A 14753-nucleotide genomic window follows, 5' to 3' on the forward strand; every position below is an offset into this window, starting at 1 on the left:
TGCTCAATTAACTCTGGTAGGCTATCACCTCAAAATGACTTACCTAAAATTGACTCATGTAAGTGTCTTCGATTAAAATAAGTTCTTCATAATGACTTAGCCAAAATAAACGTAATTTTCTAAAAAAAAAGTCATTGAAACAAGCTAGTTTTCCTAATCCTGTTTTCTGAAGCGAATCTTTCCCTGCCGGGATAGTTCTGACTGGTCTTGGTTAGCAAACATCCAGGCATCAGTAAGAACCCCCACTACTAAGTCAGACTGCCTTTGGTATATTCAACTGTTCCACTGAGATGCCTCCTCCCTAGCTTTCAACCTGCTGATGTAAATAAGGTAGCTGGTGGCGATTACAATCTGACAAAGACATTGCTAGGTTTAAAGAAAGTTATAACAATATCTTTTTGCAGGAGACTTGGAGTTGTGACACTTTCCATCTTCCTTTTTACTCAGCATACACTGTACTAGTTTTGAAATCTATAAAAGGGGGAAGAAATGTGTCGACCCAGTCATTTATATTGCCATCAAATATTCCTTCAAGACAGAAATGTATTTGAATCGATAGCCCTTATATACAGGCCGTGTTAATTTAGCTATAAAATAGATCCCTATGCGGTATTTAAATTAATCCACATTATGCACAGAAAAAGGAATCACTATATCAAATAGTTAACGTGTTGTTCAACCTGCAAGATTGCTTTCCTAAAACAACCTTTTTAGGGTGATAGTAATTCAAGTGTATCAAAAGGGGAAATGGTGAATGAATTCATGGAAGAACAGGGTAGTCTGGATTTTCCAAGGCCAGCCACACTAGCCTTTCATTTAGGCAGTCATGATTGGATCAATATGTTTTAAATGATTTTCACGTTTAAGGCAACGAGCATTGGATGGTCACTTTGCCACTAATCATTCTATGCAACTGATGAACATTAATGAGCAAATAATGTCCACTCCATGCAAAATAAATTGTGAGAACGGAAAGTGATCACTTCCCTCAAGCCTTCCACATGCACACCAGAGGCACTGAGCCCCAAGTTCTTAGGAATGCACAGTTGTCTTGTCCAGATGGTAAAAAACAAAAGGGATTTCAAACAGAACACCAAATTAGGTCAGTGGATGGCTCTGCCTACTGCTAAAGGGATTAGATATAATCTCGGTCTTCCTGGTGTAAACGACATACTAGCCCCATTTTGGTATGGCTTAGTGAGATATTTAGTTAAAACATTTGGTGGCAAGACTAACCCATCAGGGATTAACCCTTCTTTAACCCTTTATTCAGATGGTACAGAAGGAAATTATTAAGACAGATGCATGGGAGGCCAAAAGGAAAGTCAGCAATAAAAGATTGATTTAATTACATTAATTAATATTTAATTGGGATTCTAGAAATTCTGAATCTACATAACCAGACTAGGCATTGTACTTTACAAGCCCAACTAAACCTTAATGGTTCCATTATACTCTGGCAAAAACATATTATGTCACTGCATGTCACATTTTTAGAGCCAAATGTACGATTCAGTATTCCTGATAAATAACCAGTAGTATGGGCAACTGGGAAAGGTATCCGCGATCATAAAAAAGCTAAGGTCAGATGGTGCCAAACAGCACCCCTGCTGCTCTTTTTAAACTTGATGTTCAGTTTCAGGAAGCATTTTTATCCTCTCTGTTTACTGGGTGCTATTAGACAAAGGCGATACCCCACTTCTGGCTAGGTTCAGTGTCACACACCCTTCATAAAACAGGTAGCTGCACGGATCATGAAAGCTGCATAATGATTACTCTAATTGGCGTATATGTTAAATTTATACCTCACTATTAATGGATGACTTGAAGAACTGGGCCACTAAAACAGCTCATTCCATGGTTCTGACAGGCTATTTTGAGGGTTGCCGCACTATAGATAATATACTAGCTCTATCGATGATGGTGGATTCTCAGACCGCCTTGATAGCTCTCCTTTGTACTCTTGCTACATGACTTTCAAAATGCCTTTGATAATATTAATATAAATATTTTATGGAGAAAGCTGTACAGATGGGGAATTCCACGCTACTATTGAGAGCTATACAGCGACTGCACCATGGGACCTGGGGTTGCATCGAATTCTGGAAGGCAAATCCCATCACTGACCTACTAGGTATGAATCAGGGCCAAAAGCAGTGTTTCTATTGGCACTCACACTTTTTAATCTGTTTGTTGTAGACCTCTGGACAACTCTCAGGAAGAACAGCTCTTGTCTACCAAAACTAGGAAGGATGGCTGTGCCAATCTAACAATAGGCTGATGATACTGTCTTATTAGACAAGACTGGTCTTTGCCTCCAACGCTCGTTGAAAGCCCTGAAGACTTATTCTGTCAGTCATTTCTTGTCAGTAAACACTTCCAAAGAAAATATTGCCATATTTGGCAAAACACTTTAAAAGACTGGATGTTCTAGGGATCTCCGATCCCCAGAGCCACAGGTTATATATATTTTGGAGTATGTTTAATCTCGTTAGGAGCTCATATCATACTTGACCTTTGCTTTAGGAATGGCTGTAAAACCAGATTTCTTGCAACTGAGATGCGGTCTGTTTAAATTTAGGGGCCTATTAGGATGGCAGGTGGACTTTAGTCCGCCCGCCACCCTAGCGGTGCTGGAACCGGCCGCTAGTGGTGCAGCGGTCCCGCACCAGCAATTAGGGTGCAACGGTGGTGATGGCATCCCCCATCCACAACATTATGGCCCGCTACAATGCTGTGGATGCACCTTGTTAGTGCCTGCCACCTTGTCCACGCCAATGTAAGGGGGTACCATAGGTACCCCCCATGTGCCCCTCCACCCCCCAACACTCTGGGGGCCCACAATGGGACCCCACATGCAGAATCCGCATGCCTTTCCATGGCAACAATGCCGCCATGGAAAGGCACATCTCCGCATGCATCTTAATATGGATGGCGGTGTCTTGCAGACAACGCCCGCATATTGAGCCCCTTTTCCGCCTGGTCGACTCGTCGACTGGTGGAAAACCGGCAGACGGTGTTTCCGTCCGCCGGGGGCCTCCCCCCGCCATCGTAATATGGCGGGGGAAATGTTTAGCAGGCGGTGAGAAATGGCGGGCGGATCGCCACCACATACTGGCGGTGGCGATCCGCCCTCTATTCTAATAGACCCCTTAGTAGGACTGGGCAGAGTTGGAAAAATGTTTCAACAATCACATTTTGTATGTTGTGCAATGTTAATTCAGATGAACTGTCTCGTCTTCTCTGCATCCGCACAGCACTAAAAACAGACCAAATTCTTAAAAAAAATAAATAAACCTGAACTGCTTAGGTTAGATGTGAGAGCTCGCAAATAAGCCATTAATATGTTTAACTGCAGTGACGAACGGCTATTGTCAGGCTTTGTAAAGTTCATGTTGGCCGCTCAGAAGAAATTCTTGGAATCCTCAGCTACCTTAGTCATCTGACACATGCAGGATTTCATTGCTCAACCGAGCACTTTGTCTTATTGTATAAGAATAATAGATGCACTATGTGGATTAAGCATCAATGTTAATTGTAGCAAGCTGGTATACCATTTTGCACTTAATGTTTTATTGTTCTACTATTCTAACTGATATGTATTATTTTTTCATTGAATTCATATTTATTGTCTTTTTGTAATGGATTTAATTAACTACACAATAAATACATTTTTCTTAATATTTATGTGCTTTAGTTTAAAGTGATTAAGAGCCCTAATTTATTTTATGAGCATGAAAATGTGAATACTAAATGTTATAATAATTCTAAAATGGTTTTATTAAAAGCAAAATGCAACCTTAATATGTACTTTGAAGGCGAAAAGCCATAAGAATACCAATTCAGCTTTACTTTATGTATGCTAAAAGTATTACTTTAAAAAAAATACCTTACTCTTTTTAGTTCACCAAAAAGACTCAGGACAACATGCTTTATTGCTTGATTGATCAATATAGCTAGAGCAAGTTATAACACTTTATCTGCCTTCTCTAAAATCGGTATTGAGAATAACTGTTATTTTTTAGAAAAATGCAGACAATTGAAAGTAAAAATTAGACAATTTTTGGTTTCAAGAGAAGAAAAAGATGAAAGCTAATATATCTTTATCTTTTTACATTAAAATTATAAAGAGGACAAATTATCAATAGTCTAATCATTTGTAAAGATAGCAGAAAATATGCAATAAAATTAAATAGTGCCATGATTATAGCAGAAAAAATATGGCTATTTTAAAGGGTAGTAGTGAATCCTTGATTTTATACTTTTTTGTGTTTTTCGTTAAATGTAGTAATGCCAATGGCATGCTGACAAGTAGATAAATGTGATTGAAAAATTGAATTACATGCGATAAACTTTAAATGTGCATACACCAAATTAAAATTAAAATAGTTTAAATTGTATGTGGATTGTATACAATGCGGGGTTTTGAGGTGAGTAATTTTGAGAGTTGTCTGGTGCTGTATATTGTTGGTCATGGTGCGTTAATGGTGGTTATTATCCCTGGAATAAATATTGTGCAGTGTAACAGACCACAACTTTCATTTTGTTCACTACTAAGAAAGAAGGCCCTTATGTATCAACACCTTACTCCATAGACACAGAATGGTTAAAACCCTTTGACACATCAGGGCTGGAGTGAGTTCACAGAATTATCTTTTCAGAGTGGCGAACTGTTTGAAGTATGGTTTTTCAGAAGCACATCTTGCTCACTCTCTTTATACGTGTGCTTTAGGAGAACGCTTAAGCACTGACTACTAGTATGTTGACAGTATGGAGTGTTCAGTTTAGCACAGCTAATATGAAACACTGAGGGTAGGGTGTGGGGAGGGGGTGAGGGCGTTAAATGTACATACACCAGTCAATGCTGCTTTTGTTATGGTTTTCTTTGTTCTTACGTATGCCATCTGTTTAAAAGACCAAGGTGTACGAACTGGAAAGGATCTTACTCAATGTCATGATGTTAACACACTGCTACTGAGCTGTGACCTCTGCAATCTGTAATATGACTTACGTACCAAAGTTAACTTCACTCCTGCGTGAGCGCTGCTCTCCACATTTAAGGTATACTCAGTATGCATGCAGACCCAAAAGATAATATACATCCCGATGTTGACGAATTATCCCATGAATAACTGTACGTCTACATATAAGTTGCCTGTCTTAACTATGAAAAATAAAATTAATAAAAACAGATTTGAACAAAAAAATGAGATGGTAGAAACAAAAAATTTCATTTCATTGATCAATTTAATCTATGCTCAACGATATCCAGTATCATTATTCATGCTTCACCTTGGGAGCTGATAGCCTGTGTCATTGATTACAACTATTAAGCAGTGTTTCCCCCTGTAAACACAACTCACTATAGCCATTGTGGTCAATGATTTCTAGTTCCTTATCCTGGCCAGTGATTCTTTTATCTGTCGGCATTGCTATCAATAGTCATCTATTCATCTTGTGACTGACTAATCACTATGGGAGTTTGTAAGACATATCTATGTGTCATATACCTAAAGTGATAATACATAATGGCAGTTTGCAGAACAACATGTTAAAGAAGAGGCTTCTCTTGATGGTCTAAGAATACATATGCATGACTGGAAGTGTACAGATATTGTGAGAAATAAGAAATCAAATGAAACAGAAGAAGTTTATGTGACAATTAAGTAGAGATGGCCGCAATGTCTTCAGCTCCTCCAATAACAGTGAGTCTATATAAACTTCTTAATGCACATTGTTGTGATCTTTGTGGTCTAAAACCTCCTGTTAGAAGTAGGAAAAGTTGCTATATATATAGGTTTACAGATATCATAAGACTTTATGTGGACTTCTTCCTGCCACAAACACGCTGCGAAACACATCCTTGCCTGCACCTCACCGCAGGAATTAACACTGCAGAAGGTGCAGACAGGAAAATATAAAGAATGGCCGGAAAGAGAGTCACGAGGGACAACCCAAATCAAAAATGTGCAACGGTGGGAACAAAGGCTTGAAGTGGAAGGGGCATCATCTATACTAATATAATAAAGAGAGTGCCCAAACCTTTGAGGCGGGTAATCTCAGGAACAACCTAGCCCTGAACCCTAAAAATACCCCTGTACCCCAAAACCCATACCTATCCCTAAACCCTAAAACTACCCCTGTACCCCATAACCCAAAACTATAGCTGAACCCTTAAAATACCCAAACACCCCAAAACATATAGCTCGGTACCCCAAAACATATACCCCTATACCCACACTTGCCTTATCCAAACAGTAAAAAAATAAATGCTTTTACCATTCAGGCATTTACAACGAATTTCGTTGTAAATGTAAGCGTGGTAAAAGCATATAAAATGTAATGCCATGCGTTATAATGGCATTGCGGAGTCGTGGTACTTTCGTAATGAAAGTATGCGGAGTGATGGTATGCGGAAAGAAAGTTGAGGAATAATGAGTGTTTACCCTCCCCCGGTAAGTACATTGGTGGCACGGCGGCCCACATCTCCAGCAACATACTCATATTTTTTCACCACCGATTTGAAAAATGCACAGGTCTCTCTCATTGATAGCCAGCACCGACATACACTTTTAGACACACCTCCCGCCACAAGTTCTAGAATTGCGAACTTTAGAGCTGGGGAGCTACGTTTGAATCTCGGCATCAGCTCAACATCCTGTGATTCCAGGCAAATTGCTTTCTCTCCCCGTGCCTACCACAAATGAATGTGTTCTTCTGTAATGTAAATTGTGCTCATGCCATGTTGTCGAGTTCGCGCTATATAATATTGCAACGAAAAATAAAGTAGGGAAACTCGAGTTCACCCACTACTGAACACGCACTCTTAAGTGCATCAGCAGTGCACTGTGAATCGGAGCGTTTCACAGGCCTGTAGAGATAAGAAATGCTATCAAAACGAAATCCTACAAAACAATATACTACTGGCCGGCAGCAATTCATACCCAGACAACGTCAGGACGGGCTGCTAGTTCATAATAAAATTAAAACAGTGGAACAAATATGGGATACTAGAGCTGATCACCATTAAAATAAACAAACAGAGGTGTTCAAAAACATGAGGATGGACTTTGAAAGCCTTGGAAAGATGACAGCAATGTAGTGGAAAGATGAATTAAGGTAGGTCAGGGAAGACAAAATAAAATAAATTAAGAATAAGGTAAACATCAGGGTAAACCGACACCAATATCTAGTATTGCTGATATGAATACCACAATGGAAGCCTCACTGATGCAATATGTGCAACCAGTGAGGTTGACGTGGTGAAAAAGTCTTGGAAAAACACTGAGCAACATTTAGAAATAAGAACTTAAACAAAGTAAAATACGTTTTTACAAATGAGTGAAGCTGGCCACCATCTCTTCAGCTCCTCCAGTAACTCTGAGTCTACAGGAGAAAGAAAATACACTTCTCAGTGTACATTGTGAACTTTCCTAGTGCTAATCTGAACCACATGGTCAAAAAATTGTCAAGAAGGAGAAATCAAAATTGCAAAAAACTATTTGTTACTGTACAAGAATTCTCCCGCAAGAAAAATATCTTGATTCTGGCCACGATACCTTAGTCCTAGACCAGTGATGCCATTGATTCATATGTTGACATATATATTGATGGAGTAATCCCTATCAACTACTGGCAAAGCCTTCAAAATATAGCCACCAGTCACATGCCTGACAAATCTCAGTCTATAACAGAACATGTATATGAAGAAGCTGGTCTTAAATTAGGACTACATGTGCATGACTGGATGGTTAACTGATGATGTAAGATGTTATGCAGTCTTTGTCCTGTAGCTTTCACCCTCAATACACTTCCCAGTTGCAACTAACGAAGAATATACACACTGTGGCTGGTGGAGAAAGTTAAAAAAGAAACACGAGAGAGAAATGCAGGCAAGGGGGCATTAAGAAAAATGCATGACCGTGGAGTCCGGCTTGTGGCACATTTTGTGTACAAAATACAAACAGAGTAATTTGTAATATGGAGGGTCACCAACTACTTAAGATAAAAACATTGAGGTGGTCCTCAGAAGCCATTCCATCCTCATATCTCGGTCGAGGCCACCCTAAATGTCCACAGTGCAAGCCCTAATTACCCAAGCTACAGCCACTTTCCTACATTCTGTAGGCAAGAGAAGAACCGGAACAGAGGAGTTGCAACAAGAAGTAAATTAAAAGCAATGAATGGGTTAAAGGGAGACAAGAAAACCAGAAGAATGCGGTAAACCCCCGGGGAAAACCAATGGCTTTAAGAATTCAACTCATAGCCATTTCATTGATGGAATGGGTGTGTTTGTGATATTAACATGGAGAAAAGAATAGAACCAAAGTAGAAGAAGTTTTTATTACAGTTGGGTGCTGATGGCTGCCATCTCCTGGGCTACTCCAATAACTCTGAAACTATGGATGAAAGAAAAGAAACTTCTTAGTGCATATTGAAATACATGTTGCCATCGCTAGTTTGAAATCTCCATATAAAAGTTGGTTTAGTAGGAGAATCCCCTGCAAACATCTTTTGTGGACGAATGTCGCTTAAGAAAATTCCTGACCATTGTTTCCTTTATCCATGAGCACTGTTATACATTTTCTGTGCTGCAGGGATGCATGAGGCGCTCACTAGTGTTCACTGCTGGCATTTGTCATCTATTTATTATGCCACTCTTGCAAGTCTATCTGATACATTCAATTAAATCTATCTTTTCTTTTTTGGTCCCGAGGATATTTTTGGCCAGGTCTACTCTTTTGAATGATTGCAATCTATTTTCTGAGCACTATCTGTCCAGAAGATGACCCTTTCTAGTTACACCCGAATAATCGAAACATCATCATAAAATAGCACCAGATTGTTGCACATACTTATTACAAGTCTTTGCAACAAATATGAATTTTTTCTTGTTTTTAAATAGGTTTTCCGCCATTTCTTGCAACAGATTATAGTATGACACAAATCACTGAGCTACTTACAAGTTCCAGTAATGATTTGATTTCCACTAGCCTCATAACTATATGTCTAGTCCATTTAGTAATAAGATGATAATTGTTTTTACTTTCTACAATACTGTGCATACAAAACAATTTGAGATGAATAATGCTTTAAGTTTATAAGTGCTTCCACAGATCACATTGTTTTATTCATACTGCTATCCATGGGCATCAATATATTGGCTCACTGACTAACCACTGGGCAACTACAAATAGAGATTCTACCACAATTAACATGTCGCATGTCTACAATGACAACACTTTTCACCATTTAACAGAACACAATATTAATCAAAAACTGATTTTAATGTGCTAACAGCACACATGCCTGTCCTAATTGTTTAGAGATAACCTTAGACATTAGAATTCATATGAAATAGAAGAAGATGCTTTTGTTACTGTTGAGTGCAGATGGCCGTCCTCTCTTCATTTCGTCTGATAACGCTGAGTCTGTGGAAGAAAGTCAAGAAACTTAGTTCATGTTGTTGTAAGCATTGTTGCCACTAATATGAACAATTGGCTAAACTGAGCTTTAGTTTTTACAGAAGAAAAAAATCCTTGAAAATATACTCTTTCTAGTGGGAGAATTCTTCTGCAAGAACATTCTCCCATGAAAAGAATGAGTCTCTGTAAGACTTCACCTATCGAAATGTGAAACTTGTCGGTCAGTGTCAGTTGTTGAGCAGTTTATGGAACCTCAGCTTTCTGCCACCACCTAATCATGTCACTCACACAGGGATCTATAGAATTTCTGCCACATTGCTTTGTGAGACTTGTAAATAACTCACCACCATCTAACACATGAAAGACTGTGAACATAGAATAAATTAAGCAAGACACCCCTGGTAACTATGGACAGGGCAGAAGTGGGCATAGGGTGGCTGGCAGGTGGGCGCTGGTTTTGGAGCAGTGGGTCGGTTTTGTTACTGGGGGCCGGTTTTGCAGCAATGCTGCAATAGCAGCCCCCAGTAACAAAATCAGCATTGCTGGGGTGTGGTTTTGTGAAACAGCAGTGCTCCACCTACTGACCCCGACCCCCTTTCCGTGGGTGAAGGCCAGTCCGACAAAATTGCTAGGGCTGCCTTCATTTCCCAGTCCAGCCCTGACTATGGAAAATAAAAGCAGCCCTCATATACTTAATTGCTTAGGGTGTATTAGTTGTTGACTGTGATAAGGTCTTACATCCTTTTGCAAGTTTGTAGGTATGCACTCCTAGTGGATGAAATGCCCAACTTACATTTTATGAGTGTCACAGTGAAAAGTATGATGCAAGTGATAAAGGTAATCAGCAGCAGGATGTTGAAGAGGGAGGTGTCATTCCTGAGGCATCCCATCCTTCTGGGAGATTCCAACAAGGAGAATCCTGCACCTGAGGAGCAAAAGAAGACAATTACATTCCATGCTGGACCCACACCTTAGCACACCTAGGTCAGTGCCTCCAGCTGAGGAACAGCAGCATCCAAACAGATCCCAAGAAGGACCCACAGGCTTTCACTCATAAAACCATGCCTATAGCAGAGATGTAATCACAACCAACCAGATCTGAGACAGGAAACTTCTACCCGCATGAACAACCTGATCAGAATCTATGCAGGACATGGAGCTACAATTGAGGAGCCATAGTGACCAACCACAACCAAAAGCGGTACAAAAGGGGGTGGTGATGGACGGAGCATCGGAATCAATCAAACACTCACACCCAGTCTGAAGATCTGGGTTTAATCCATCACTGTTCTTTAGCCCACTCTGCCACCCCAGTTCAGACATGGCTATATGCAAATCAGTCTGGCCCTGTGCCTCATGGGAACAGTCCAACCCGAACCGCCAAGCCATGTCTTCCCTGGACCGGAAACAAGCTTCCGAGGACCGGTTTCTGGCATTCCAGCCGTCCTCAGCCCGGCTTGCTTGAATCAAGTGGCAAAGTGAGCAAGGGACTCACGTCTGAGCATACTCTGCCACACTTATGGCGGCCAAAAGCGGTACAAAAGGGGGTGGTGATGATTTTTGCATTCAACCACAACCAAGGCATGACCCATCCCCATGCATATTGGACCTGGACCAAAGGCTGAAGAGCATAATCCCAACCAGAACACAGGTAAGATCCATTCTCTGGCACAAAGGGCCCGGATGTGCAGCTAAGGAGCAACAAGAGGCCAATTAGAAGCCTTAAAGCGCCCAGCAATCTGCACACAGGGCATCAGCCCTTGAATTATTGTGCAGCTCTCTTAAGGTCTACTGTTGTAACGTATCTAGGGCTCTAGTGTAAATTTCACGATTCATGCCCTTATATAGATATAACTTATCATATCCTTATATAGGCATACAAATCATAACCATATTTAGACACAGCCAATGCAGTCCAAATACGGCATGGCTACTTCCCCTAAGCTCCCAGAGTACAACGAGTTCTTAAAGACAACCAGCCTTCAGCAGCCCGGGAAACCTCCCCGCTTCAGTATTGATTTGTCCCAGAACTCCTGGAGTGTGTAAAGAACTTCGAGTTCTTAGTGACGTAATTATGTCCACCCTTAGGTCAAACTCGGCACCTTCCAGGTATAAATATTCCCACATCTGCCCTAGCAAACACACAGTGGTTTTGGAGCAGATCGACTAACTACTTGCCCGACGCCCTGCTGTATGCGAGTGCCGAAGGAAGCCGACCCTCCCTGCTGATGCACTGAGAGAGACGCTGTCTTTTTCTCCTACTGAGAAATCCAGCTCCAGTGTTTCCCTGCTACCCTTGCGGGTTACTGGGAGATCGAGTCCTGAGAGAGAGATACAAGACCTCCTTCATTCTATAACCAAGGTACGGAGCTGATTAGACCCTTAGAGAATTCTTGGATAGATTCTTGCCAGAAACTATTTAACTCGAGCTACACCTCACTTACTTCTTCCCTTGTACTAGGCTTAGGTTAGGTACACCGGGGTAGGCAAATTTTAGATGCACCAGTTGAGTACTTTTAGTCATTATTTATCATTGTATGTATTTTATCTATTTTAAGTATCATATGGCTTAGAAACCATATAAATGCTTTTACAGTATTATTTCACAATACTCCTTTTACTGTACGCAATTTACTTCATAGCAAGTATTACGATTGTAGCAATTCACTTCTCTTGCATGAGAAAGCAGACTGCTCAATAAATAACCTTTTTATTAAAAACGCCCGTCTCTCTATTTCTCTGCACTTCTGGTGAAACGAAGCATGCACGATTGACTGAGTGAAATAGCCATCTATTGTTTCCGCGACTCTGGAGATATATTCCTTATTTCAGGGGGAACAAAGTTGTCATGTTATATGGTTGTCAGAAGCTAATCCCTTCTTGTGTATTCGAGAAAGTTTCTAGTGACCTCTGAGCTAGTTGGCACACACAATTAAGTCTAACATATTCAATAGAGACCTAATCGACCTAAGTCCTACGTCTAAACTATCGTTTATGTTATTCCAATGTGCAGAGCCTATTGGAAATATAGGAACTACACTACATGGCGCCCAACGTTTGGTAAGGCGATAATTTAACGCTAGATACTAGAGTAACTCAGTCGTGCTTTTCACACAGACCCCTTTTTCCGTAAAAACTCCAAAAAACGCCTGGAGTGGGAAAAAGGTTAATATCCGCCAGAACTAAATAGGACGAGAATCCTATGTATTAGTTTTTTTGTTTATTCAACGTTGAAGGATACAGTGTTCCAAAATATTGTGCACCTAATCTTTGTTTCCTTGAAACTTGCTCTGCAAACTTTTTGTCAGCAAAATGACAGAGAGTGACGATGAAAGGGAGAGAGCTAGAATAGCAACTCAACTATTAGAAGAAGACACAAGTCTTCAGCAAAACAACCCGGATGCAATAATCATCCCGGTAAATGTAAGAAAGAGTGTAACTTACAAACTAATAAATAGTGGTGTATCATCGAGAGGTGGCACAGTCATATTTGTGGTAGAGGCACATGAATATCGGCAGGCAGAGGAATTCTTTTCATGGATAAACTTTCCAGCAGCAAATGCTGTAACACACGAGTTCTACTACTACAAAGCAGAGAAACCTCCAGCGGAATACGTTCCTTTCGAGGACGTTGAAATTCCACTAAATTACCAGGAGCATCAGTTCTAGTTTAATGGCGCCCTAAAACATCAAAATCACATTACCAGGCTCAGACCACTACGTAGACCAGGAGCCACATAGCCGGTTCTAGCCAGCTATACACCACATCCTGACATTGAAGAAATGTCAGACAGAGAACTTTTAGTTCAACTAAAACAATTAACAAAAGCATATAGACAATTAGTTCAATTGACAATTGACGGTACAACCTGCTGCCCAAAATTAAGAGAAAAACAATTTCAGTCCACAGGAAGGTCTCCCCAACGGAGAGATACATCTCCAGACCGTGGGGGTAGGTCCCCACAACGGGAGCCCTCTGAGATAAGACACAACCTTAGAAATAGGGATAATTTGGAAAAACCTGACAGATATCAAGATATTGATACACGTCCCTCTCGATCTTTTCAGACTTCCTCTCAGAAATCGGAAAGAAGAGGACGGTCAGAACATAAAGAAGAGTGCGCCAAGTCCAAAGACAAGGAACCCGCTCACCGAAGTAAAAATCTCAATTTCCAAAAAAGAAGGTAGCAAGCATAAAGATAAAACATGCCGAGGATCCTGAGGACACAACTCAAGAACAGAGAGTGGGCCCAAACAGTGCTAGACAGCGCAGCAGAAGTAACCATAGCTCGCAAGATCCTGATGAATCTTCTGGAGACAGTGGACACGAATCAATCAATCAATCAATCAATGACACTTATAGAGCGCGCTACATACCCGTAGGGTCTCAAGGCGCTTGGGGGAGGGCGGGGTGCCGCTACTGCTCGAACAGCCAGGTCTTCAGCTTCTTCCTGAAGGAGAGGTGGTCTTGGGTCAGGCGCAGGTCGGTCGGGAGGGAGTTCCAGGTCTTGGCGGCCAGGTAGGAGAAGGACCTTCCTCCTGTAGTTGCTCTTCGGATGCGGGGGACGGCGGCGAGGGCGTGGTTGGCTGATCGGAGGTGGCGTTTGGGAGCGTAGAAGTTGATCCGGCTGTTGAGGTAGCTCGGGCCTTGGTCGTGTAGGGCTTTGTGTGCGTGGGTGAGGAGGCGGAAGGTGATTCTTTTGTTGACGGGGAGCCAGTGAAGGTCTCTCAGATGTCCGGAGATGTGGCTGGTTCGTGGGATGTCGAGGATGAGTCTGGCTGAGGCGTTCTGGATCCGCTGGAGTCTCTTCTGGAGCTTGGCGGTGGTACCGGCGTAGAGGGCGTTGCCGTAGTCCAGTCGGCTAGTGACGAGGGCCTGGGTGACGGTCTTCCTGGTCTCGGTGGGGATCCACCAGAAGATCTTCCGTAGCATGCGTAGGATGTTGAAGCACGCCGAGGAGACGTTGTTGACTTGCCTGGTCATGGAGAGGGAGGAGTCCAGGATGAAGCCCAGGTTGCGTGCATGGTCTGTCGGTTTGGGTGCGGTGCCCAGGGCGGGAGGCCACCAGGAGTCGTCCCAGGCAGAGGGTGAAGAGCCCAGGATGAGGACCTCCGTCTTGTCAGAGTTCAGTTTCAGGCGGCTGGTCGTCATCCACTCGGCTACCTCTTTCATCCCTTCGTGCAGGTTGGCTCTGGCGGTGGCGGGGTTGTTGGTCAGGGAGAGGATCAGCTGGGTGTCATCGGCGTAGGAGATTATGCTGAGGTTGTGTTGGCGTGCGATGGCTGTGAGGGGGCTCATGTAGACGTTGAAGAGGGTGGGGCTCAGAG

At 41.9% G+C, this 14753-nt stretch overlaps 1 protein-coding gene across 2 annotated transcripts in view; it reads right to left on the reverse strand.

The window, feature by feature from the left end:
* Positions 1-14753, reverse strand: part of LOC147748345 (CD209 antigen-like protein C) — a 358434-nt gene that overhangs the window by 195109 nt on the left and 148572 nt on the right. For both annotated transcript variants that reach the window (XM_086960502.1, XM_086960511.1), the window contains exons 2-3: positions 10219-10350; positions 9381-9431 (exon numbers count right to left, since the gene is read on the reverse strand). In XM_086960502.1, the coding sequence (XP_086816628.1) occupies positions 9381-9431; positions 10219-10350 (183 nt within the window). The remainder of the gene's footprint in view (positions 1-9380; positions 9432-10218; positions 10351-14753) is intronic.

This window comes from Lissotriton vulgaris, chromosome 1_1, assembly GCF_964263255.1.
Source record: "Lissotriton vulgaris chromosome 1_1, aLisVul1.2, whole genome shotgun sequence".
NCBI lineage: Eukaryota > Metazoa > Chordata > Amphibia > Caudata > Salamandridae > Lissotriton > Lissotriton vulgaris.